This window comes from Erythrolamprus reginae, chromosome 8 (assembly GCF_031021105.1).
Source record: "Erythrolamprus reginae isolate rEryReg1 chromosome 8, rEryReg1.hap1, whole genome shotgun sequence".
NCBI lineage: Eukaryota > Metazoa > Chordata > Lepidosauria > Squamata > Dipsadidae > Erythrolamprus > Erythrolamprus reginae.
Genome location: NC_091957.1, coordinates 27901820 through 27927852, shown reverse-complemented (window position 1 = coordinate 27927852; position 26033 = coordinate 27901820). Strand labels below are relative to the sequence as shown.

At 45.8% G+C, this 26033-nt stretch overlaps 2 protein-coding genes across 6 annotated transcripts in view; both read left to right on the top strand.

Annotated features, from left to right (window-relative positions):
- Positions 1–10536, top strand: part of MFN2 (mitofusin 2) — a 45741-nt gene extending 35205 nt beyond the window's left edge. The window contains exons 14-19 of the mRNA XM_070759486.1: positions 893–995; positions 1317–1537; positions 2334–2489; positions 5811–6007; positions 7553–7687; positions 8740–10536. Of these exons, the coding sequence (XP_070615587.1) occupies positions 893–995; positions 1317–1537; positions 2334–2489; positions 5811–6007; positions 7553–7687; positions 8740–8809 (882 nt within the window). The 3' untranslated portion in view covers positions 8810–10536. The remainder of the gene's footprint in view (positions 1–892; positions 996–1316; positions 1538–2333; positions 2490–5810; positions 6008–7552; positions 7688–8739) is intronic.
- A 5105-nt stretch (positions 10537–15641) lies between these two features.
- MIIP (migration and invasion inhibitory protein) overlaps positions 15642–26033 on the top strand; it is a 28334-nt gene continuing 17942 nt past the window's right edge. For 2 of the 5 annotated variants that reach the window (XM_070759485.1, XM_070759484.1), the window contains exons 1-5: positions 15661–15735; positions 16284–16520; positions 20224–20613; positions 24045–24147; positions 25120–25231. In XM_070759485.1, the coding sequence (XP_070615586.1) occupies positions 16371–16520; positions 20224–20613; positions 24045–24147; positions 25120–25231 (755 nt within the window). In that variant the 5' untranslated portion in view covers positions 15661–15735; positions 16284–16370. Of the gene's footprint in view, positions 15740–16283; positions 16521–20223; positions 20614–24044; positions 24148–25119; positions 25232–26033 lie in introns of all 5 variants that reach the window. The other 3 variants (XM_070759483.1, XM_070759481.1, XM_070759482.1) reach the window with 3 other exon arrangements.

The following is a 26033-nucleotide window of genomic DNA, read 5'->3' as shown; positions in this document are numbered from 1 at the left end:
CTACCGCCATATGCCCTCATACTCAGACAGCCGCTGTGACCTCATTTCCGGCTTTTCCGATTCCAAAAGCAACAAATTCTCCAACATTTCTTTTTAAGATGTTTTAGCACTCCCGACTCACCAGCACACCGCTTAATGTTACTTCATGTAGCCAGTGCTTCTTATTAGGTCTCTTCCCAGATGATACCACTCTTCTTCAATCTTCTGCATTGCGAAGATCGTCCATGGCTAATGTCAGGAAGCCAACTTCACACCACTGCCGGCGCGAGACAAGCCGGTTCGTCCGATGGGGGTTTGCCAATCCCCCAATCGGGCCACCAGCTGCGTTCCCTACATCACCTGCCCTGCAGGGAGGATCGGGTCCGGTTCAACAGAACCGAGACCCCCGGACGATGGGAATTCGGGACTACCCTCGTAGGAGCAAGAGAGCCCCATGGCGCCATGGCCGTTGACCCCGCCCATCCCCCAATCTTGAAGATAATTGAAGACAGGTACTGCAGAGTTTCTTACGGAAAATATTTACTTCTTTTGTAGCAAACCTACACCATTTACACTGTAGCTCTCTCTAGTTACTATACAAAGTGCTCACAATTCTCTATCTGCTAATCTCAGTTACAATATTCAGCTACAAGTCTTCAGCCACCACAAGCCACACCAATTCACAAGCCACTCTAAACCATACTAAGCCACAACACTTTCAAGCCAAGCCACACCGGTGCATTATATACTTTTGTCAACCAATCAGAGTACACTACAATTTGCATATTAAGCAGTTTTACATGGTTGAAGTCATTACAGTTCCTCCATCTTCAATTTGGAATATTGCATCAGGTTGGCTCCGACCTTGACGGAACTTTAACTCCCAGAATTCCCTCGGTTTTTCCTTTCCTAGGAGTTGCACCGGCACATCGAGGAAGGCCTGGGCCGAAACATGTCAGATCGCTGCTCCGGTTCCATCGCCGCCTCATTGCAGGTCATGCAGCAAGAAATGATTGGTGAGAGCATCCCTTGGGAGAATGGGAAGGAGACCCCCGGAGGTCCTGTAGTCTCACCCCCCCAGCCTGCCCAACTCCTGGCCCGCATAGCTCTGTTTCCTCCCTGAGATGTGGGGCGTGGATCATTCTAAACCAGGGATGGGCAAAGTTGGCTCTTCTATGTCTTGTGGACTTCAATTCCTAGAATTCCTGAGCCAATCATGCTAGCTCAGGAATTCTGGGAGTTGAAGTCCACATGTCATAGAAGAGCCAACTTTGCCAACCCCTGTCCTAACCCAACCACCTTCCCCACTTCTTCTCCCTCACCGCTCTGCCTTTCAGACGGGCTGAAGCCGCTGCTCCCCGTTTCCCTGAGGGGCCAGATCGAGCTGCTGGTCCCCAGGCAGTGCTTCACCCTCAGCTATGACCTGAACTGCGACAAGCTCTGCACCGACTTCCAGGAAGACATCCAGTTCCATTTCTCACTCGGCTGGACCATGTTGGTGAACCGATTTCTGGGGCCCAAAAACACGCGCCGGGCCTTGATGGGCTACAGCGACCAGGTAAGACTCAGGTTTGATAAAACGAGGCTGATTCCCCCACCTAGCGCATGGAGACTTAGCTTTGCCCGAGACCTGCAATACATCCTGACAGAACAGAACAGAGAATGGAATAGAATAGAATAGAAAAGAATAGCTTTTAGCATTTAGACTTGCATTTAGAAGAGAAGAGAATAGAGAATAGAACAGAATAGAGAATAGAACAGAACAGAGATTGGAATAGAATAGAAAAGAATAGCATTTAGACTTGCATTTAGAAGAGAAGAGGAAAAGAAGAGAATAGAGAATAAAATAGAACAGAACAGAACAGAGAATGGAATAGAATAGAAAAGAATAGCATTTAGCATTTAGACTTGCATTTAGAAGAGAAGAGGAAGAGAATAGAAAATAAAATAGAATAGAACAGAGAATAGAATATTCTCTTTATTGGCCAAGTGTGATGGGAAACACAAGTAATTTGTCTTTGGTGCATAAACTCTCGGCGTACATAAAATAAAAGATACATTTGTCAAGAATTATGAGGCAAAACAGTATACAGGTCCTCAATGGAAGACAGGTTGGTAGCAATTGTTTTTTCTGCAGTTCCAATTATCCTCTGAAGTCTGCATCTGTCTTGGGTTGCAGAAACGAACACAACTCACTGGGCTGTGTCGTTTTTGTTATCCTTCCAAACTGACCTTCACTGGCATGGAGTTTTACTCCCCCTTGTGTCCTTTCCCATTCTCCTCACCCCCTACCTCTGAAGTAGCAGCTTGTCTTGTTTTTCCTGCCCTCTAACAATCCAATTTTTGCCCACCAGGTCCCGCGTCCATTGCCCCTGACCCCGGCAAACCCAAGCCTGCCCCCCATGCCACAGGGGTCCTTGACTCAGGAGGAGCTAATGGTTTCCATGGTGACCGGCCTGGCCTCCCTCACATCCAGGACTTCGATGGGCATCCTGGTGATCGGTGGAGTGGTAGGTTTTTGGGGAGTGCATTCGTGTGGAGTGATGGAGGCCGGCTTCCTGATTTCTCTCCAGCCCTTCCAGGTGGACATGGAAGCATAATTCAGCCATTCCCAAGTTAGCGGGCCCTGCTAGCTATGGGTAATGGGTGCTACAGTCCGTATCTTGAAGCTCCCCTAGTTTTGTGTCATCTGGGTCAAAACCATTCTGGAGGAACGGTGAAGAAGAGAGGTATTTGTGGCGAACTGCATGGGTGATCGCAAACCCCGTAGGTGGCCGCAATAAGCCTCTCAGCCAACAGCTGTTTGGGAGTTGACTCATAAAAGTCACCATGAGTTCTGGCGGTGAATGTTTGTAGCAGTGGAAGTGAGAGATCTTTCCTGCTTTCTCTTAAGATGCTCTCCTTTGCTCTACGAGGGTCGCCCAGAAAGCAATGCACCACATCTCTTGTCCCCCCACCCACAAGCTTGTCACATTGGCCACTCAGATTGTGCCAGCGTGGCAAATCCTCCTTCCGCTTCCGCCCAGGTGGGTGGGCATAGGATGTCCTTGAATCACTCAAAAGAATGCTTTGCGGCTGCAAAGGTTCCCTCATGAAAATCACTCCTCCCAAGTTCCCATAAACATTAGGCTAGTGTTGCAAGCCATTAATTTAATCACCAACTTCTGCACTGGCTTGACATCTGTTATATTAAGTATTAATCGGAACAGATTGGTAGTTTCTATATGCCTTCTTAACCTCATTTGTATTTCTACAGATACATCTTATTGTAGGCATATGCCATTTCTTTAATATTGCCTCCTAAACTATGAGGGTTGCACAGAAAGTAATACACCACATTTTTTTTCTTCAATAATTATTTATTGAACACAATGAAACTTATGCCCAAGAAAGAAAGATGTTTCTTCTTATACTCCCTATTTTTCCACGTAATCTCCATCCCATTCTATGGCCTTCCTCCAGCAAGACACAAGGGCATGTATAATAAAGATATTAATAAAATTGAACGGGTCCAAAGACAGGCTGCAGAAATGGTGGAATGTCTTAAGCATAAAACGTATTAGGAAAAACTTAATGAACTCAATCTGTCTAGTCTGGAGGACAGAAGGGAAAGGGGGGATATGATCAAAACATTTAAATCTGTTAAAGGGTTAAATAAGGTTCAGGAGGGAAATGTTTTTAATAGGAAAGTGAACACAAGAACAAGGGGGTACAATCTGAGGTTAGTTGAGGGAAAGATCAGAAGCAACGTGAGAAAATATTTTACTGAAAGAGTAGTAGATGCTTGGAACAAACCTCCAGCAGATGTGGTTGGTAAATCCATAGTAACTGAATTTAAACATACCGGGGATAAACATATATCCATCCTAAGATAAAATACAGGAAATAGTATAAGGGTAGACTAGATGGATCATGAGGTCTTCTGCTGTCAATCTTGTATGTTTGTATGTTTGCATGCCCTGTCGGTACCACTCCTTGTTCTGGTCCCAAAGCCATTTCTGCACTGTGCAAATCACTTCTAGTGGCCTCACCCTTTGTGCCCAGTGACTAACCGTACTTCTGTCAACTGCAGATTCTCCATAAACTGTACACAAATGTTTGTGAATGTTCCCAACAGTTTCTTTCTCCGGAGTGAGAAATTCAATGACAGCACCCTGCTTGTAACGTACGTCACTTACAGACGCCATTTTGAAACACTGCTGCAGCTACACTATCTGTCTGAAGAAACACAAAATTTATACACACACTCCTGACAATTCAAATAATGTTTATCTAAAGTTTTGCATTTGTACCATTACTGTAGGCAGAGGAAAAAAATGTGGTGCATTTCTTTCTGGGCGACCCTCGTATTTTATTTTTACTTATTAACTTTGCACCTTTGACACCACCACCCCAATACCGCCCTTACATTCCAATCTATTCCCTCCCGTTGCTTCTTGTCAATGTCAGCGCTCCAAATAATGGGCCCATAGAAAGCAGAACTCGGAGGCAGGTAGATTCATCAAAAGGACAACTTTATTGGATGTGTCATACTGGTACAGGCTGGTGAAAACTGACTCTGAAAGTTTTTGCCTAATTAAAAGAGAAAAGTTTTCCCCCTTTCAATCCAAGTCATCAGCTGCATGGTCCAATCAAAGTGTTGGCTCCTCGCCTCCAAGTCAACTTGTTGGAATGACCTTGGTTCCCACAGGAACACTTTTTAAAAAAATTTGACTCAACACCCCAGCTAACCGTTTTGCTCTCCGTCTCACCTAGTGTCAACCCCAAAGCCTCAAAGATGGCTCCAGCAGGGTTCGCTTCAGGCAATGAAGGGCTGCAAAATTTTCTTACTACCACACTGTCAGCATGGCTTATTTTTATGGGTGTGGCTTGCTGGCCATGTGACCAAGTGGGAGTGCCTCAGAGAGATACAATTTCCCTATCTATTTACTATTACTGAACATCCAAAAAACCTGTATTAAAATGTTTAAAAGTCAGGGAAAAATCATGTAAAAAAAAAGATCACGCTGCCTGGCAGAGTTAAGCAAAAATGATCATAACTGTGGCAACAACTTGCTTCCTCAGTTACCGATATTTCTCCACAGCTTAGCCGTTTGGTATGACGTCATCTACGACCACGCCTTAACTAGGTCGCAAGTTACAGGGAAATGTCAGGGAAATATTTAATTTTATGTATATATGCCATATGTGTACATACATACATATATACATACAATGAGCCGAGGTGGTGCAGTGGGTAGAGTTAGCAGCACTGCAGGCCACCATAGCTGACTGCTAGATCTGCAGGTCAGCGATTCAAATCTCATCACCGACTCAAGGTTGACTCAGCCTTCCATCCTTCCAAGGTGGGTAAAATGAGGACCCAGATTGTGGGGGCAATATGCTGGCTTTGTTAAAAAGTGCTATTGCTAACATGTTATAAGCCGCCCTGAGTCTAAGGAGAAGGGTTGCATAAAAAATCAAATAAATAAATAATACATATTATACACAAGCACACAAAAATATACATTATCTACTATATAAACTGTATGTGTATGTACACACACACACACAGCTCTTCTCAAATTATACACACCCAACCTGGTCTACTGCAATAGGAAAAACATGCCCAGAAGGGGAAAAAAGAAAAAAAAATCAATTTTTTTCTACCGGCTCTGCATACCTGACCGTACCCGTAGGAGCCCATCGCTGGCAGGATTATGACAGTGTGGCTCTGAGGCGAAGTGTTTTCAGAGCAAGCCAAACTTCAGCTGTGACATATTCCATTAAATAAAACTGCCACTCTTTTTCTGAGGCCAAGCCCATTTTCCTGTCTGCATATCTACCACCAGGTCTGGAAGGCGGTGGGCTGGAGGCTGATCGCCCTTTCCCTGGGCCTCTACGGACTCCTGTACGTCTATGAGCGTCTCACCTGGACCACCAGGGCGAAAGAGAGGGCCTTCAAGCGCCAGTTTGTGGACTACGCCGGGGAAAAGCTTCAGCTCATTGTCAGCTACACCGGCTCCAACTGCAGCCACCAAGTGCAGCAGTGAGTTTAAGACCTCCCTCCCGCTGCGCCCAGCTCCTGCCGGTGAATGCAGTCCTCGACTTATGACCGTTCATTTCGTGACCAGAGTTAACAACAGCGCTGAAAAATAAGCAACTTAATGGCCATTCATCTCACTTAACGACTGCCGCAGCATGAAAATTCGGATGACCGGCAACCCGTTAATATTTATGATGGTTGCAGGGTCCCTGGGATCAAGTAGATCGCCTTTTGTAACTTTTTCACAAAGGCAATAAGAAAACCAGATTCATTTAACAGCTGTGTTACTTCTGTATTTCCCTCAAAATAAAACCCTGTATTATATTGTTTTGAACCCTGAAATAAGCGCTTGGCGTTATTGCCATGCATTCAAAAGCCTGATTGGCTTATTATCAGGGGAATCTCTTATTTTGGGGGAAACAGGGTAGATATATAGATGATGGATGGATGGCTAGATAGATAATTAGATGCATATGTTTGACAGATGATGGGTGAATGGATTGATATGGATGGCTGGATGGATGGATGGACAGACGGACGGACAGAGATAGATGATAGATGATGGGTGGATGGCTAGATAATTAGATGTGTATATGACAGATGATGGATGGATGGATGGGTAGACAGACAGACAGATATAGATAATTAGATACATGAGTGTGACAGTTGATGGATGGATAGATGGACAGATAGATGATGGGTAAATAGCTAGATAATTAGATGTATGTAGACAGACAGACAGACAGATAGAGATAATTAGATGCACGTGTGTGACTGATGGATGGATGGATGGATGGATGGATGGAAAGATAGATGATTAGTGGATAGCTAGGTAATTAGATGTATGACAGATGGATGGATGGATAAGTAGATGGATAGGTTGGTAGACAGACAGACAGACAGATATAGATAATTGTGTGTGACATGGATGGATAGAAGGATGGATAGGTAGGCAGACAGACAGATGGATGGATAGATGGACAGAAAGATGATAGATAGATAGATAGATAGATAGATAGATAGATAGATAGATAGATAGATAGATAGATAGATAATTAGATCCATGTGTGTGACAGATGATGAATGAATGGACAGATGATAGATGATTGGTAATAGCTAGGTAATTAGATGCATGTATGACAGAGATGATGGATGGATGAAGTATAGATTTTGGGCTCAGTTGTGGTCATATCTTGAGGATTGCCTGCATTAGGTATATATTGGGGAGGAGAAGGCTTTTCTCGCATTGAATAAGTTTCAGGGGCGAAATGCTCCCTGTTCGTTTGTGCCTGTTGATCGTCGGAGAGCCAGTTGCGAAGGGATCGCAAAGCTCCACCCAGCCATTTGGAGTCTTTTACCCTCTGTACATGTACAAAGCATTCTAGGCATGCTCAGAGGATAAAAACGCAAATGGCGGCATCTGAGACCGGTTCTCTGACAACCGACATGCACAAGCGAACTGGGAGCATTTCACCCCTTTCACTTTTTTTTGACTATCCCTTTTTTAATTATTATTTAATTTTCCACTTTAAAAACCTCTCATCGAAGGGAACTCGCAGGAACCTTCGCTCAACTCTGCCAGCAGGTGGACGTGACGAGAGAAGACCTGGAGAAAGAAATTGCTGGCCTGAATCAAAAGATTGAGATTTTGGATACATTGCAGAGTAGAGCCAAGTTACTTAGGTAAAGTGCTGCCGTTTTCATGTTGGTTCACAGCTGAATGGCGTGGCCCAGGAGTCTCGAACTTGGTTTCACCGAGGGACACATCAGAGTTGTGTTTGAGAGGCTAGGGGTGGTGGTGGCAGGAGACATGGCCTTGACATGGGGCTTGTGTCGGGACATCTGTGGTGGCCAAGTGCTAAAGCAGGACTTCCCTGTGACTGATCCTCACTGGATATATCCTTCCTTCCTTCCTTCCTTCCTTCCTTCCTTCCTTCCTTCCTTCCCTTCCCTTCCCTTCCCTTCCCTTCCTTTTCATTTTTGTTCTACTCATTTCTCTATTCTGTTCCATTCCATTCCTTCTCCTTTCTTCTTCCTTCCCCTCTGGTTTTTCCTTCTTGCCCCTCTTCCCATCTTCCCTTCTTTTTCGTTGCCTTTCCTCTTTCCCTTTCTCCTTTCCTGTCCTTGCATGCTCAAATGCAAAAGGGGCAACATTTGTCTGGAGAGCTTTCTGCCCTCCCCCTGTGCCCTGTTTTTGGCTTGGGCGACCTGCTGCCCTCCGCCAGCGAAAACAGCCTTGTGTGTGTGTGTGTGTGTGTGTTATCTTAAAGTTGCCAGGTTTTGGGGGATTCATGCTATAAATCAGTGATGGTGAACCTTTTTTCCCTCAGATGCCGAAAGAGCATGGGCGTGCGCTATCATGCATGTGCGAGTGCCCATACCCATAATTCAATGCCTGGGGAGGGCGAAACCAGCTTCCCACGCCCCCCAGAGGCCCTCTAGAGGCCAGAAACAGCCTGTTTCCTGCCTTCTGGTGGTCCAATAGGGTCATATTTTGCCCTTCCCAGGCTCCAAATGCTTCCCTGGAGCTAGGGGAGGTAAAAACGCCCTCCCAGAGCCTCTATGCAAATGAAAAATCAGCTGGCTGGCACACACGTGCACATTGGAGCTGAGCTAAGGCAATGGCTCACGTGCCAGCAGATATGGCACCACGTACCATCACTGCTATAAGTTATCCCTTTCTTTTATTTATTTATTTTTAACATGGGTCTCTCTTTGGTTTTCTGCCTCTACAGGAATAAAGCTGGATGGCTGGACAGTGAGCTGAACATGTTCACACATCAATATTTGCAGCAGAGCAGATAAGCCGCCGAAATGGGAGTCCACAGAGCGGCTATCTGTCACACACACTCCTTCCCATTGACACTACTGGGGAAATAACTCCAGATGATGGGAACTTTTTGGTGGTGGGGAAAGTGGAAAGTCTCGTTCCTCATTGCGCCCATCCCTTGTGTGCACACACAATTATTTTGAAACCCATTCTCCTGTCTCCTGACGTGGGTGCTTCTATTCTCTTGGCCAGCCCTTGCAATCTTAGCAATTTTTGGCTTAGTTAAGAAGAACGTTGACAATCCCCCGACGGTAGGCTGGGATAGCCCAAGCCTTGGCTCTAATCCCCTTTTACTCGTTGTTATTTTAGCCATCAATGAAATAGCAACTTCAGTTTGCGTTAAATTTTTTTGTACTGGGTGTGGAATGAAATTTAACCCCGTAATGCCTGCTTACCACAAATGAATGACTCCATTCGTCCTGAAGGGAATCTTATCGTAACCTATAAGACAAAGTTGGGCGCATCCCCAAACCGATTCAGTTGTTGGCTGAGCTTGGCTTCTGAATTTTGGGAGAGCAAGGAACGATCTGGTTGGTGTTCTTCAACCTTGAAGTCCCATCCTCTCCTTTAATGCGCTTGTGACATAGCGAGTGGGCTAAATGTTCGGTCTGTCTGTCCTGATCCACAGGTTTCCACTGTGATCTTATTACGATCACCTGCGGCTTTTGCCCTTAAAACGGAGCCCCCTAAAGGGGGCTAGTCCTTACGAAATTAACTGAGTTAAACTCAAACTGTGAATGAATTTATTAGAGGGGAGTCTGCAAGTGGCGTGAGAGCAACATAGAAAGTTAGACGAATGAAATGTAAGAATTCAGAGGGAAAATTTTGACAATTGCATTTTGTGTCTCCCTTCAAGCCAGGGTAGATAGAATTGATCAGCTGTAATGGATTTTGACGACTTGATTGTTTCTCTGTTTCCTTTTCATGAATTCTTCAATTGTCTCTTGTACTTTTTAATTAATTTTTTGGGGTGGGGGAGAAATAAGGACACTGCTCCCATTTCATTCCAGCCCTATCGCTTTCAAAATTCAGTTTTCAAAATATGCCTAAATTGGCAGATATATATATATAATATAATTCATTTTCATTATCAGCAAAAAATATGTTACACACACACACAAACACACATATAAACACACAGTCTAATCTGCAGAAGTCACAATTGGGATTATTCTGGGGTTGTTTATTTTAACCAAAAGATCCTCCATGGTTTCCATGAAGACGGGTGGACTTCAACTCCCAGAATTCCTCAGTCATCTGGCTCGAGAATTCTGGGAATTGAAGTCCACACATTTTGAAGCTTCCTCCTTCATATCTCCTCCATGTGATTTTGAAGTATCTTCCCATTGGGACCTGGAGTCTATTTCTCTTTTCTTTCCTCACCGTTCTCAGTTGGGGGCATTTAATTCTCTTTCCAACCAGCTCAGCTACAAGTATGGACCCCTGAGGGTTAACAAGATTTCCCCCAAAATGCACTTTACCTTTCATTTTTAACACTGCTAGTGTTAATTTTAATTTCTAGCCAGGCCTTCAAAATCCTCCCAATGGTGTTTTCTCTGTTTTATTTTTTTTTCATGGGGGCTGTAGGATTTGGGAATAATGATAACCCTATATTAATTACTTTGACCTGATACTGCTTGTAACTGCATCAGTACTGTCAATAACCACAAAACGGAATTAAAAAGGAACACAGGAATGGAAATGTCTTCTCTGTCTTTTGTTTTCTTGGATAAAAAGTGCTCCCTCCCCTCCATAAATCTCTGTTGTACTAAAGTGTTCCTTTTCACCATCGTGTCTGGATCGTTGCAGATCGGATGCTTGCAACTAGAAAAGGAGAGAGGGAAGGGAAAGACACTGACTTTCACACTGCCAAGAGAGTCTGGAGTTTCTCTAGGTTCGTAAAGCAGCAGAGTTCCCCTCCTCCACATAGCTATACTGCTCCTGAATATGGAGGTTTTATTTTATTTTTATTTTATTATTTAATAGAATAGGGATGGGATGGGATAGGATAGGAATAAGAAAGGAATAGAATAGAATAGAAAATAGAATAGGAATACAATAGAATGAAGAATAGAGTAGAATAGAATAGAATTCTTTATTGGCCAAGTGTGTTTGGACACACAAGGAATTTGTCTTTGGTGCAGATGCTTTCATTGTACATAAAAGAAAAGATACATTTGTCAAGAATCATGAGGTACCACACATGATAGTGATAAATAAGCAATCCGAAAATATTTATTTATATATAATATACTAAATATAATACGGTATTAATATAAATCGCAAGGATACAAGCAACAAGTTATAGTCATAAGTGGGAGGAGATGGGTGATAGGAGCAATAAGATTAATAGTAATAGTGAATAGTTTTGACAGTGGAGAAGGAATTACAATTTTAAAACCACAAGGTTTAATGATTTATTTTTATTCATTTGATTTAAACCATGGGTTTCCAACCTTAGTCACTTTAGCTTGGGCTTAGATAGCTTAGAGCTAGGTCGCCTTTGATCTGATCTAAATATAGTTCATAAAATCATCTGCCATATTGTCCTCCTACCTGTCAATGACTACTTTAGCTTCAACCGCAGCAACACAATAGATTCAAACTCAATGTCAACCGCTTGAAACTCGATTGCAGAAAATACTTCAGCAACAGAGAGACCAATGCCTGGAATGCACCACCTGACTCTGGTTTCTTCCCCAAGCCCCCAAAACTTTAACCTAAAACTCTCTACAGTCGACCTCACCCCATTCCTAAGAGGTCTGTAAGGGACGTGAATAAGTGCACTATTGTACCTACAGTCCATCTCCTATTGTCCAAATTTACCTATACAGTGGTACCTCTACTTAAGAATGCCTCTACTTAAGAACTTTTCTAGATATGAACTGGGTGTTCAAGATTTTTTTGCCTCTTCCATTTTCTACTTAAGAACCCGAGTCTGGAAAAAATTCCCAGGAAATTTGAGAGTGGCACGAAAACCCGGCCAGTTTCCTGTCATTCCCCCTTTAAGGCTGCGAGAGGAGCCTTTTGGTGGAGCTTAAGGAGGCTTCAGCAGCTCAGAGCAAACAGAGCATTTTCCTTTCTCTGGGTGCTTGGAGAGGGAATAAACCATTTCGCTGTGGTGACTCTCATGCTGCCTCCCATACACCCAGTGTGAGGTTGCCTCCCAGAGCGTCTGGGCGTGGAATGGCAAAAGGGGGTACTTCACCCCAGCCAGGTCAACTTGGCTTCAGCCAAATCGAGGAGTCACCACAGTGAAGGAAAGGCGCCGACTATAAAGCGAGCGAGCGAGAGGAGAGGGGAGCCCTTCAGCATAGGAAGGAAGAGGAAGCAGGTAGCAGCAGCTGCCTTTTGGTCAAAGGAGCGGGAGGTTCCCCTGTTTCGTCCACCTTGGTTTCTTTCTCTGGTGCAGTGTATGGGAGGCACGTGGTCCTCTCTTTTTTTAAGTCTTAAAGTTTTGGATTTTTTTTATTCCCCTCACTCACCTTCTTTCTTTGGCAGCGACTGTCCTCCTCTTCCTCCTCTTCCTCCCACCCAAATTTCGAGCTTTTATTTCTTTCCTAATGGGTTTGCATGCATTATTTGCTTTTACATTGATTCCTATGGGAAAAATTTATTTATTTATTTATTTATTGGATTTGTATGCCGCCCCCTCCGTAGACTCGGGGCGGCTAACAACAGTAATAAAAAACAGCATGTAAATCCAATACTAAAACAACTAAAAACCCTTATTGTAAAACCAAATATACATAAAAACAAACAAACATACAATTCATAAATTGTAAAGGCCTAGGGGGAAAGAATATCTCAGTTCCCCCATGCCTGACGGCAGAGGTGGGTTTTAAGGAGCTTACGAAAGGCGAGGGTGGGGGCAATTCTAATCTCCGGGGAGGAGTTGGTTCCAGAGGGCCGGGGCCGCCACAGAGAAGGCTCTTCCCCTAGGCCCCGCCAAAGAACATTGTTTAGTTGACGGGACCCGGAGAAGGCCCACTCTGGGACCTAACTGGTCGCTGGGATTCGTGCAGCAGAAGGCGGGCCCTGAGATGATCTGGTTCGGTGCCATGAAGGGCTTTATAGGTCATAACCAACACTTTGAATTGTGACCGGAAACTGATCGGCAACCAATGCAAACTGGGGAGTATTGGCGTTACATGGGCATTCTGCACGATCTGAAGTTTCCGAACACTTTTCAAAGGTAGCCCCATGTAGAGAGCATTACAGTAGTCGAGCCTCGAGGTGATGAGGGCATGAGTGACTGTGAGCAGTGACTCCCGGTCCAAATAGGGCCGCAACTGGTGCACCAGGCGAACCTGGGCAAACGCCCCCCTCGCCACAGCCGAAAGATGTTTCTCTAATGTGAGCTGTGGATCGAGGAGGACGCCCAAGTTGCGGACCCTCTCCGAGGGGGGCAATGACTCCTCCACAAGGGTGATGGACGGACAGATGGAATTGTCCTTGGGAGGCAAAACCCACAGCCACTCCCTCTTATCAGGGTTGAGTTTGAGTCTGTTGACACCCATCCAGACCCCAACAGCCTCCAGGCACCGGCACACCACTTCCACTGCTTCGCTGACTGGACAAGGGGTGGAGATGTAAAGCTGGGTATCATCTGCATAATGATGATACCTCACCCCATGCCCTTGGATGATCTCACCCAGCGGTTTCATGTAGATATTAAATAGCAGGGGGGAGAGGACTGACCCCGGAGGTACCCCACAAGGGAGCAACCTAGAGGTCGACCTCTGACCCTCTACTAACACCGACTGCAACCGACCGGAGAGGTAGGAGGAGAACCACTGAAGAACAGTGCCTCCCACTCCCAACCCCTCCAGCCGGCACAGAAGGATACGATGGTCAATGGTATCGAAAGCCGCTGAGAGGTCAAGAAGCACCAGGACAGAGGATAAACCCCTGTCCCGGGCCCACCAGAGATCATCCATCAGCGCGACCAAAACAGTTTCCATGCTGTAACCGGGCCTGAATCCTGACTGTTGAGGACCTAGATAATCGGCTTCTTCCAAGGATCGCTGGAGCTGGAGCGCCACCACCTTCTCAACAACTTTCCCCATAAAAGGAAGGTTGGAGACTGGGCGATAGTTGTTGAGAATGGCTGGGTCCAGGGAAGGCTTCTTATTTATTTATTTATTTATTATTTATTTATTGGATTTGTATGCCACCCCTCTCCGTAGACTCGGGGCGGCTAACAACAGTAATAAAAAACATCATGCAAATCCAATACTAAAAACAACTGAAAAACCCTTATTATCAAACTAAACATCCATACAAACAAACATAGCATGCATAAATTATAAAGGCTTAGGGGGAAAGAATGTCTCAATTCCCCCATGCCTGACGACAGAGGTGGGTTTTAAGGAGCTTACGAAAGGCAAGGAGGGTGGGGGCAATTCTAATCTCTGAGGGCAGTTGATTCCAGAGGGTCAGGGCCGCCACAGAGAAGGCTTTTCCCCTGGGCCCCGCAAAGCGACATTGTTTTGTTGACGGGACCCGGAGAAGGTCCACTCTGTGGGACCTAACCGGTCGCTGGGATTTGTGCGGCAGAAGGCGGTCTCGTAGATACCCTGGTCCGGTGCCATGAAGGGCTTTATAGGTAATGACTAACACTTTGAATTGTGACCGGAAACTGATCGGCAACCAATGCAGACTGCAGAGTGTTGGTGTTACATGGGCATTTTTGGGAAAGCCGGCTGTCAGTCGACTCTGTTTTCCAATTGGAGTCGAGGTCCGCTCGGATCTGAGCGATTTTATCAGCAAAAAACGTGTTAAAGTCCTCGGCACTACTCTGCAAGGGCTCCCCAACTCCCCCCTGGTTAAGAAGGGAGCGGGTTACCCTAAACAGAGCGGCCGGGCGGGATTCCACTGATGCAATCAAGGCAGCATGATACGTGCATCTTGCTGCCTTGAGCGCCACTTTGTAACTCTTAATATGAGCTCTTACAAGTGTTCGATCAGATTCGGACTTACTCTTCCTCCATCGCTTCTCTAGACGTCTCTTCTGGCGTTTCAACTCCCGGAGCTCCTCGTTGAACCATGAAGCTCTACGCACGGAGAGGCTACAACGGCGCAATTCAGTCAAGGGCCTCCACTGCAGCCTCGTTCCAGGCCTCAGCCAAAGACTCTGCTGAACTGTGTACGACTGTATCTGGATCCATCAGGCACCTGGGGTGGAACAACCTAATCGGTTCCGCCTCCCTGAGGGGAGGATTGGAACCAGGAATTCAAGCCGCAGTAGAAAATGTTCCGACCATGGCAAAGGCAACACTCCTAAGCCCCTTAGTCTCAGACCATTACTCAGTTGCTCAGAGAGGAATACCTTCTACTTAAAATTCCTTCTACTTTTAAGAACTTGATCACGGAACGAATTACTTTCTTAAGTAGAGGTACCACTGTACCTACTTTGCTTTTGTTTTATGTTCATACCGATACCTTCTATCTTGCACATGATTTGATAAATAAATGAATAATAAAGTTTAAGACTTGTGGACTTCAACTCCCAGAATTCTGGAAATTGAAGTCCACAAGTCTTAAAGTGGCCACACGGTTGGAAGACACCCCCCCCCCCCCCATTTAAACAAATTACTTTAAATGAAGTTAAATAGATTCAAGGTGCCTCCCACCTTGTATCATTTCGCTGGCTGTGGAGAATAAGGACTGTAATCCAGCGCCGCTGTGTGGGGGTTGTAGAGCTCGCCGGGTCACAAAGATCCGAAAACGATGCCTTTATTTATTTCTTTAAAGTCCTTCGAAAAAAGGACGAGGCCCCTTTAAGAGCCAAGCCGCCCGACTTCCGGGTGACACTTGGTTGCTTGGTGATGAAAATGGCGCGCGACCAATCCGGAAGCGTTGGTAAGCTTGGCTTTTGCTACATAGCAAAGCAACCGAGGCAAGTGCGTAAAACAGCGTCCTTTTGTTTGGTGGGGGGTGATGGGGGGGGAGTTAGAAGAGGGGGGGCTGAGAAGCCAGAGCATCATTCCCTCCCCAGGCAGGAACAGGCCGATGGGACATGTAGTCCGTCGCTTCCTCCTAAGAAGTCAATTGAAAATAGGGGAGGGGGCGTCGTTTTCCCTCTTATGGGTTGGAGGGGGGTCCTAAGTAGATCAATTTGGGGGCAACTAGTGGCGGCTCCCCGCCCCTTGAGCCCTCTTGGGGGATGGGGGCTGATCTGTGGTCCCTGATCAAACAAAACCTATTACAGATCAAATCAAAACAACCAGGACTTAACACCCCCCCACCCCCACCCCAAATTCTTGCATGGAACTTGGAGTCAATAAGGACCCAGGCCTGACTTGAGCCTGATCTGTGGGAGGATGATCAAGACTACCTCTGGGCATATGCCGAGTTCCCTGCCGCCTCTCTAGAACCAGGCAGATTATGCCAGGCAGAAATCATCTCAAATCGGGATTCTATTCAGATAATTTTTAACTCCCCCAGCTCTCGGGAAAAAAAGAGACGTTACTTGGCTCCAGTGGCATTAGCCTCCTTGTGTTCCTCGCTGGACGGACGTCGGAAAGGCCGGAGATGGACCTTCAGCAGCTCCGCCATTTGAACCAAGACCTCCTGCAGAGGTTGAAAGCCAACCAAGAAGAGTTCAGGAAACGCCTTCCCTTCGTGCTGGCTTCCTCCCACGGGACCCCTGAGTGCAAACGGATGCTCAGTTCCAGGAACGGGGTAGGTGGATGGTTTTGTTCAAGATCTGGAGGGTCTCAAACTGTGGGTTGTGACCCCTTTGGGGGTTCGAATGACCCTTTCATAGGGGTTGACTAATACCGAGACACCATTCCTCTATCAGTCTCCAGGCGGGTCCACTCATATGCAAATAGATTACTGTAAATATTTTTGCTGATATATTTTGCTGATTTTTGCTGATATATATATGCTGATATATGCTCGGTTGGAGATGCAGGGACGTGTGGGGTGATGTCAACTGTTCACTAACCAGTGCAAATTTTTAGCAAAATTTTTGGTCACTAACTGAATTGTTTACTAACCCAGGCGTTCACTAACCAAGGTTCCACTGTATACCGCTTTACTTCACAGCCCTCTCTAAGCGGTCAGTCTATTGCCCCAGATTTGCAAATTTGCGTGGAAGGATCAGTGATATAAAGAAGATATGTTAAACTTGTTAAACAAATATCATTATTATTATCAATATTATTATTATTATTATGATTTTCAGAAGAAAAGGATTTAGGGGTAGTGATTTCTGACAGTCTCAAAATGGGTGAACAGTGCAGTCAGGCGGTAGGGAAAGCAAGTAGGATGCTTGGCTGCATAGCTAGAGGTATAACAAGCAGGAAGAGGGAGATTATGATCCCGCTATATAGAATGCTGGTGAGACCACATTTGGAATACTGTGTTCAGTTCTGGAGACCTCACCTACAAAAAGATATTGACAAAATTGAACGGGTCCAAAGACGGGCTACAAGAATGGTGGAAGGTCTTAAGCATAAAACGTATCAGGAAAGACTTAATGAACTCAATCTGTATAGTCTGGAGGACAGAAGGAAAAGGGGGGACATGATCGAAACATTTAAATATATTAAAGGGTTAAATAAGGTCCAGGAGGGAAGTGTTTTTAATAGGAAAGTGAACACAAGAACAAGGGGACACAATCTGAAGTTAGTTGGGGGAAAGATCAAAAGCAACATGAGAAAATATTATTTTACTGAAAGAGTAGTAGATCCTTGGAACAAACTTCCAGCAGACGTGGTAGATAAATCCACAGTAACTGAATTTAAACATGCCTGGGATAAACACATATCCATCCTAAGATAAAATACAGAAAATAGTATAAGGGTAGACTAGATGGACCAGGAGGTCTTTTTCTGTCGTCAGACTTCTACCGTATGTTTCTATGAACGTAATGAATACTGTCCTGAATACCTTATATGTTATTTCCTAAGGCAACTTGTACCCAGACAACACACTCTTCAATTGAAATTGGAATTTTTGTATGTTATAAAATAAAAAAATCTTGGTTGAGGACAAAAGAAAGAAACAAAGCAAATGGAAATATTGATTGATTGATTGATTGATTGATTGATTGATTGGATTTATATGCCGCCCCTCTCTAAGGACTTGGGTCGGCTTACAACATATAAAAACAACGCAATTATATATTTATTTATTTATTTGTTTGTTTGTTTGTTTATTAATTAATTAGATTTGTATTCCGCCCAATAAAAAGACAACATAAACAAATCTAATATTAAAAAATCTAAAAACCCCAATTTAAGAGATCAGTCATACATACAGTCATACCATACATAAATTTTATAAGCCTAGGGGAAGGGAATATTTCCTTAATTTAAAAACAGTTAATCTAAAACCCTAATAGTATTAAAATTCAGTCAATGCCATTCACACAACAAATATACACTACTTATTATTTATTTATTATTATTTATTAGATTTGTATGCCGCCCCTCTCCGCAGACTCGGTGCAGCTCACAGCAGTGATAAAACAAAATACAGTAACAAATCTAATATTAAAAATCTAAAATAACAATTTAACATTAAAAAATCTAAAAGCCCCATTATTTAAAAAGCCTACACACAAACATACCATACATAAAACTACATAGGCAAGGGGAGATGTCTCAGTTCCCCCATGCCTGACGACAGAGGTGGGTTTTAAGGAGCTTACGAAAGGCAAGGAGGGTGGGGGCAATTCTGATCTCTGGGGGGAGCTTGTTCCAGAGGGTCGGGGCCACCACAGAGAAGGCTCTTCCCCTGGGGCCCGCCAAACAACATTGTTTAGTCGACGGGACACGGAGAAGGCCAACTCTCTGGGACCTAACCGGTCGCTGGGATTCGTGCGGCAGAAAGCGGTCCCGGAGATATTGTGGTCTGAAGCCATGAAGGGATTTATAGGTTTGAATTGTGACCGGAAACTGATCGGCAACCAATGCAGACTGCGAAGTGTTGGTGTAACATGGGTATACTTAGGGGAGCCCATGATTGCTCTCGCAGCTGCATTCTGCACGATCTGAAGTTTCCGAACATTTTTCAAAGGTAGACCCATGTAGAGAGCGTTACAGTAGTCGAGCCTCGAGGCGATGCGGGCATGAGTAACAGTGAGCAGTGACTCCCGGTCCAAATAGGGCTGCAACTGGTGCACCAGGCGAACCTGGGCAAACGCCCCCCTCGCCACAGCCGAAAGATGGTTCTCTAATGTAAGCTGTGGATCGAGGAGGACGCCCAAGTTGCGAACCCTCTCCGAGGGGGTCAATGATTCCCACCCCAGGGTGATGGACGGACAGATGGAATTGTCCCTGGGAGGCAAAACCCAGAACCACTCCGTCTTATCAGGGTTGAGTTTGAGTCTGTTGACACCCATCCAGACCCCAACAGCCTCCAGGCACTGGCACATCACATCCACTGCTTCGTTGACTGGACATGAGGTGGAGATGTACAGCTGGGTATCATCCGCATATTGATGATACCTCACCCCATGTCCTTGGATGATCTCGCCCAGCGGTTTCATGTAGATATTAAATAGCAAGGGGGAGAGGACCGACCCCTGAGGCATCTCACAAGGGAGAAGCCTAGAGGTCGATTTCTGACCCCCCACTAACACCGACTGCGACCGACCGGAGAGGTAGGAGGAGAACCACTGGAGAACAGTGCCTCACACTCCCAACTCCTCCAGCCGGCGCAGAAGGATACCATGGTTGATGGTATCGAAAGCTGATGAGAGGTCGAGAAGCACTAGGACAGAGGATAAACCCCTGTCCCGGGCCCGCCAAAGATCATCCATCAACGCGACCAAAGTGGTTTCCGTTTGCTTGGCCAGGGGGGCTAGGTCTAATGGCCCCAAGCCTGGCAACATAGATGAGTCTTAAGACTCTGGCGCAGTGAAGAGCTACCAAAATTTTACTACCACACTGTGGGCGTGGCTTATGCATTTTCTTTCAAAATCTTTCAGTGCAAATTGGGTGTTCTGGGGTGGAGCTCCCTTTTCGCTACCCCACTGCGTTCCCCCCCCACCGTCCGGGCAGTAGCCCACCCCTGCTCTGGCAGAAGGCAAATTGGATGGGGACAGTGCGGATCTCCAGGAGAAGGTGATTCCAGAGGGACGGCCCCCCCACAGAGAAGGCTCTTCCCCTAGGCCCTGCCAAGTGACATTGTCTAGTTGATGGGACCTGGAGAAGGCCGACTCTGTGGTACTTGACCAGTCGCTGGGACTCATGCGGCAGAAGGCGATCCCGCAAGTATGGCCTCAGCCATAGTCATTTCGAAGTTGACTGTCCCAGATTGAATCTCTAGACTGTATGCCCTTCAGGGCAGAGGCCCTGCCACCTCTTGCTAATTTTGCTGCCGTGACCCGCAGGGTAGCCTTTAACTTTCTATCATGGTTTTCCCGTTCCAGATCCAACCACAGTTTTGTCCGGACGTGGAAGGCGGCACCCTGAATGTTTCAGAGACAAGGAATTCCCAGCTGGATCTCGACTCTCTGCGGAGTGAGAAACCAAAAGGAGGATACTTCCCTAGTTTGGGGCCGTCCCCTTCCTCCTGCATGGTTGTCGTGCCGTTGAGCGAGGCCAGGAGTGGAAATGGGGAAACGGCTAAGGAGGATGCCCTCCCAAAGCCGCCACCTGCTCCTTGCCCTGAGGCGGAGGACAGAACTGGGGGCTGCGAAGAGCTGACCCAAAGCCCTGCGGAAGAAGAGAAAAGGCAGGGGACATCTGCTCGTATGCCGCAGACCCCAAAATCCATCCTGCTTACCCCGGGGGGCCAGCACGGCAGGACAAGGAACAAGGTGAGTGTTGGAAAAATTGGCAGTTGTGATACCGACCAAAGGGGAAGTTTTGAAGAAAATAACGGATTGTGCAGAAATGAACAGATTAACAACGAAAGTCAAAGATAAGGAAGATTTCAAATGACTATAATGCGTGGGGGAAATTTTCTGACTGGTTAGAGGGGAAATACATAGAGAGACCATGTTTATTAAGGACAAAAGAATTAGAAAAAAGAGGAGACAATTTGGTCAATCCAGATAACACTACTAGTTTATGAGGCAGCATTAAAGAAATGAACATATACCTACAATACGATGTATAGTGGTACCTCTACTTAAGAACTTAATTCGTTCTGTGACCAGGTTCTTAAGTAGAAAAGTTTGTAAGTAGAAGCAATTTTTCCCATAGGAATCAATGTAAAAGCAAATAATGTGTGCAAGCCCATTAGGAAAGAAATAAAAGCTCAGAATTTGGGTGGTAGGAGGAGGACAGTCGCTGCCGAAGGAAGAAGGTGAGGTGAGGGGAATAAAAAAAAATTCAAAAGTTTAAGGCTTAAAAAAAAAAAAGAGGGACTCTGAGGCAGCGAGGAGGAGCAGACGCCTCACATACACTGGAGCGAGGCTGGGCCTGAGAGAGAAACCCAGGGGGAATGGCAGGAAACTGCCCAGGACTTCGTGCTGCTCTCAAATTTCCTCGGAAATTTTTCCGGGCTTGGTTTCTTAAGTAGAAAATGGTTCTTAAGAAGAGGCAAAAAAACCACCCGGTTCTTATCTAGAAAAGTTCTTAAGTAGAGGTGTTCTTAGGTAGAGGTACCATTGTATCTGTAGAAATACAAATATGAGGTTAAGAAGGAATATAGAAGCTACCAGTCTGTTCTGGTTAATACATAATATAACAGAATTCTACCACTCGGGGAAGGATAAGAAGAGGGGAAGAAGGGAAAGGAGAGGAGGAGGGAGGAGGAGAAGGTAGAAAGCCAGAGAGAAGGTGTTAGAATGTAGTTTGGAGAGAGGGAGAGAGAGAAGGGAGGGAAAAGAGAGAAGATAAATAGATTGTTTGTTAATAACATGAGTTGAATTTAAACTAAGTTAGTAGCAATAGCATTTAGATTATCTACAGCTTCATAGTGCTTTTACAGCCCTCTCTTAGTGGTTTAGAGAATCAGCCTCTTGCCCCCAACAATCTGGGTCCTCATTTGTCCCACCTTGGAAGGATGTCAAGATGAGTCAACCTTGAGCCAGTGGTGAGATTTGAACTGCTGAACTACAGCCAGGAGATAGCTGAAGTAGCCTGCAGTACTGCACTCTAACCACTGCGCCACCTCGGCTCTTAAGGATTGTTTGGATCTATGTTCATATTTAATGGTACAGTGGTACCTCAAGATACGAACCCCTCATCTTACGAACAACTCGTGATACGAACCCGGGGTTCAGAAAAATTTTGCCTCTTCTTACGAACTTTTTTCGAGTTACGAACCGGCGTTCGGGAGGCTCCTGGGAAGCCCCCCGGCTGTTTTAAAAGGTGACAGCCAGGCGGCGGGGCTTCCCAGCAGCCTCCCGAACGCCGGTTCGTAACTCGAAAAAAGTTCGTAAGAAGAGGCAAATTTTTTCTGAACCCCGGGTTCGGTTCGGGAGGTTGCTGGGAAGCCCCCCAGCCCGGCTGTGACCTTTTAAAACAGCTGCGCGGCTTCCCAGCTGTCTCCGAACACGGAACGCGGAAGTTTGGCTTTGGCGTTCGGCTTCGGGAGACAGCTGGGAAGCCGCGCGGCTGTTTTAAAAGGTCACAGCTGTGCTGGGGGGCTTCCCACCCACCCCCCGAGCCCCAAACTTTTGCCGAACTTCCGGGTTCGGGGTTTGGGGGGGTGCTGGGAAGCCCCCCAGCCTGGCTGTGACCTTTTAAAACAGCCGCGCGGCTTCCCAGCTGTCTCCGAACGCTGAACGCGGAAGTTCGGCTTTGGCGTTCGGCTTCGGGAGACAGCTGGGAAGCCGCGCGGCTGTTTTAAAAAGGTCACAGCCGTGCTGGGGGGCTTCCCACCCACCCCCGAACCCCGAACTTTTGCCGAACTTCCGGGTTCGGGGTTGGGGGGGGTGCTGGGAAGCCCCCCAGCCCAGCTGTGACCTTTTAAAACAGCCGCGCGGCTTCCCAGCACCCCCCCGAACCCGGAAGTTCGGCAAAAGTTCGGGGTTGGGGGGGTGCTGGGAAGCCCCGCCGCCCGGCTGTCACCTTTTAAAACAAGGTGACAGCCGGGCGGCAGCGGTTTTTTTTGCAGGGGTTTTTTTTTTTGGTTGCACGGATTAATTGACTTTACAATGTTTCCTATGGGAAACAATGTTTCGTCTTACGAACCTTTCATCTCACGAACCTCCCCCTGGAACCAATTAGATTCGTAAGACGAGGTTTGACTGTATATCTGTTGTAATGTTATAACTGATAAAATGTGGAGAAAATTAAAAAAAAAACATTTTTTAAAAGAAAAGTTGGCAGGTTTGAAAAAAAAAACCAGAGTCTGCTTGGTGGGCAGACTCGATCTCTGGCACCTACAAAACCTCCAGAAAGCCAGCAGGGTGGATGGTACTGATTTAAGATAGGGAGACACTAAAGGTTTGAGCAATGAGGACTAGAATCTGATCTTATCGTACTTTTAAAAGGAGGCGATGCTCCACTGGTTTTCAGGACAAGAGGTGATAGATAACGTTGAGCGTTTCAGGGGCATTACTCGGTCATTGTTATGAGTGCTCCTTGTCCACCTCAGGTTATGTCAGATTCTGAGGGGGATGAGCCAGGCCCCACTGGATACCCTGGGCTGAAGCAGAGAGCGAGAGTGAGGGAGAATGTGACCCGAGTGAGCCTGAGGAATCACTAGAGGGGACTTATATGAAGGGAGGAGTGGTCCCAGTCGGAGGATGAGGAAGACATGAGAATGGAAAGTCAATGGATTGACCCTCGCTATAAAAGATTATTGAGAAGGCAAGAGGTGTTACATAGTAAAAGGTATTAGCTTACAGCCTGAGCCTCTTTGAGGTGTGATGTCACTTCCAGGCAGTATAAAGGCAAAAGATTGTGGAAAGTGGGCTGTGGAGATTCAACATTGTTCAATGGAAGAGCTGTGAAACTGGGGGCGTGCTTGAACGAAACTTTAAAACCATGATTTCTGCCTCAATAACACTCATTCTCAGATGGATGTTTGTTGCCAGGAATCTGGTGACATTTAAATGATAAATGGACTTTGTTATCTATTGGAATGCTAATTAGGCCGAGCTTGGCATTTTTTCCCAGACCTTGTTGACATTTAGCTCCCAAAAAGAAAATCCTCCCTTCTCCTGCTTTCATTGTGTATGTGCGTATATCAATAAAGAGTTTGATTTATTCATAAAGGATTTTCACTCCAAGGGCTGTGCACAGAACCGTCATTGGCACTAAGGAGGCACCATTTCTCTTTTTTCCCCCCCAGAAGGAAGCTGGCCACGTAACGTTTGTTTCCGATGCAGAAGAGTATTTGATCCCAGCAGACAGCTTGTCCGCGCAGCCTTTCCTGGGCTATGACTGGATCGCAGGTGAGAAGAAATTGTGGGTTGCTTCCTGCCTCCATGCCAGGGGGCCGAGATTTTGCAAATCCATTGAATGCCCCTTAGGAGCCCTCCCTTCTGTGGGTGTAGCTCTCTTTAAAAAAAAAAATGCTGCATTTTTATTTTTTGGAGTATTCCAGAAGGCAACTGTGGTTCTGTATTCCACAGGTGTTTTACAGTAGCTCCCATCGGGCTGGGCCATTTACTGTCTCCTGGTCCTCCTAGCCAGGACAGGCCCAACTTTCTTAGTGTATTTTTCAGAGTATAAGACGTACCAGAGTATAAGACGCACCTTAGTTTTGGGGAAGGAAAATAGAGTGGGGGAAATCTACCTACCAGGTATTCATCTGGCTAGTGTCCTTAGTCTGTTCAGCTTCAGCACATTATTTTATTCCATGGTTAGGGCTGAAAAAAATATTGGGAGATAATATGAATGAAAACAAGCCTGCAAAGACTTAGGGATGGGGAAAAAAACCCCTTTGAGGAGGTAAGAATGAAAAAATCCTGCAACCCAGAAAGATCATTAGCACTGTGTTAGGGGCTGAAAAAAACCTTTTTCAGAAGGAGTAAGAATGAAAACAAGTCTGCAAAGACTTAGGGCTGGAAAAAAACTTCTTCAGAGAGAGTAGCAATTAAAAAGCCTGCAAACCAGGAAGATTGTTAGCCCCTCATTAGGCTTCAAAAAAGCTACATTCGGAATGTAAGACGCACCCAAATTTTCAGCCTCTTTTGGGGAGGTAAAAAAGGTGCGTCTTACAGTCCGAAAAAATACAGTAATCGGTTCCGGCAGATTTCGTTCATCTTTGCAAAGAAAAAAGGAAGGACAGATCCTCCCTGCATGGGAATAGTCTACTTGCATATTCTTTGGGGCTGGAAAATGAACTTCTGATGTGCCATTTTGCTCTTGCGGTGGGTTTCACCTGCCAAGTTGAGGTTGGGGATTTTTCCTTCCTTCCGCAGGGCTGCTGGAGACGGATACATCCATGTCTGAAAAACCTGAGGAATATTTTGCTGAGCTGCAGAACTTTCGTCAGGTGAACAAGGAGGCTTGCATCCACAACCACGGCTTCGAGTATGACATGTCTCGGGGCGGAGGGGTTGGAAAAAGGGGTCGGGGTGGGTTCCATTTACCTTCATTACCGGTTCGTTTGCAACCGAAATGCATTAATAACAACAACAAAGTTGGAAGGGACCTTGGAGGTCTTCTAGTCCAACCCCCTGCTTAGGCAGGAGATTCTACACTACTTCAGACAAATGGTTGTCCAACATCTGCTTAAAAACTTCCAGTGTTGGAGCATTCACAACTTCTGGAGGCAAGCTGTTCCACTGATCAACCATTCCGATTGTCAGGAAATTTCTCCTTAGTTCTATGTTGTTTCTCCCCTTTATTATTATTATTATTATTATTGTTGTTGTTGTTGTTGTTATTATTTATTAGATTTGTATGCTGCCCCTCTCTGCAGACTCGGGGCAGCTCACAACAGCAATTTAGTTTCCACCCATTGCTTCTTGTTCTACTCTCAGGTGCTTTGGCGAATAGTTTGACTCCTTCTTTGTGGCAAACCCTGAGATATGGGAACATTGCTATCATGTCTCCCCTGGTCCTCCTTTTCATTAAACTAGCCATGCCCAGTTCCTGCAATCGTTCTTCATGTTTTAGCCTCTAGTCCCCTAATCATCTTTGTCGATTTTCTCTGCACTTTTTCTAGAGTCTCAACATCTTTTTTGCATCGTGGCGACCAAAACTGAATGCAGTATTCCAAGTGAGGCCTTACCAAGGCAAAGGCCTTATAAAGTGGTATTAACACTTCACGCGGTCTTGATTCTATCTCGGTTAATGCAGCCTAGAACTGGGTTGGCTTTTTTGGCAGCTG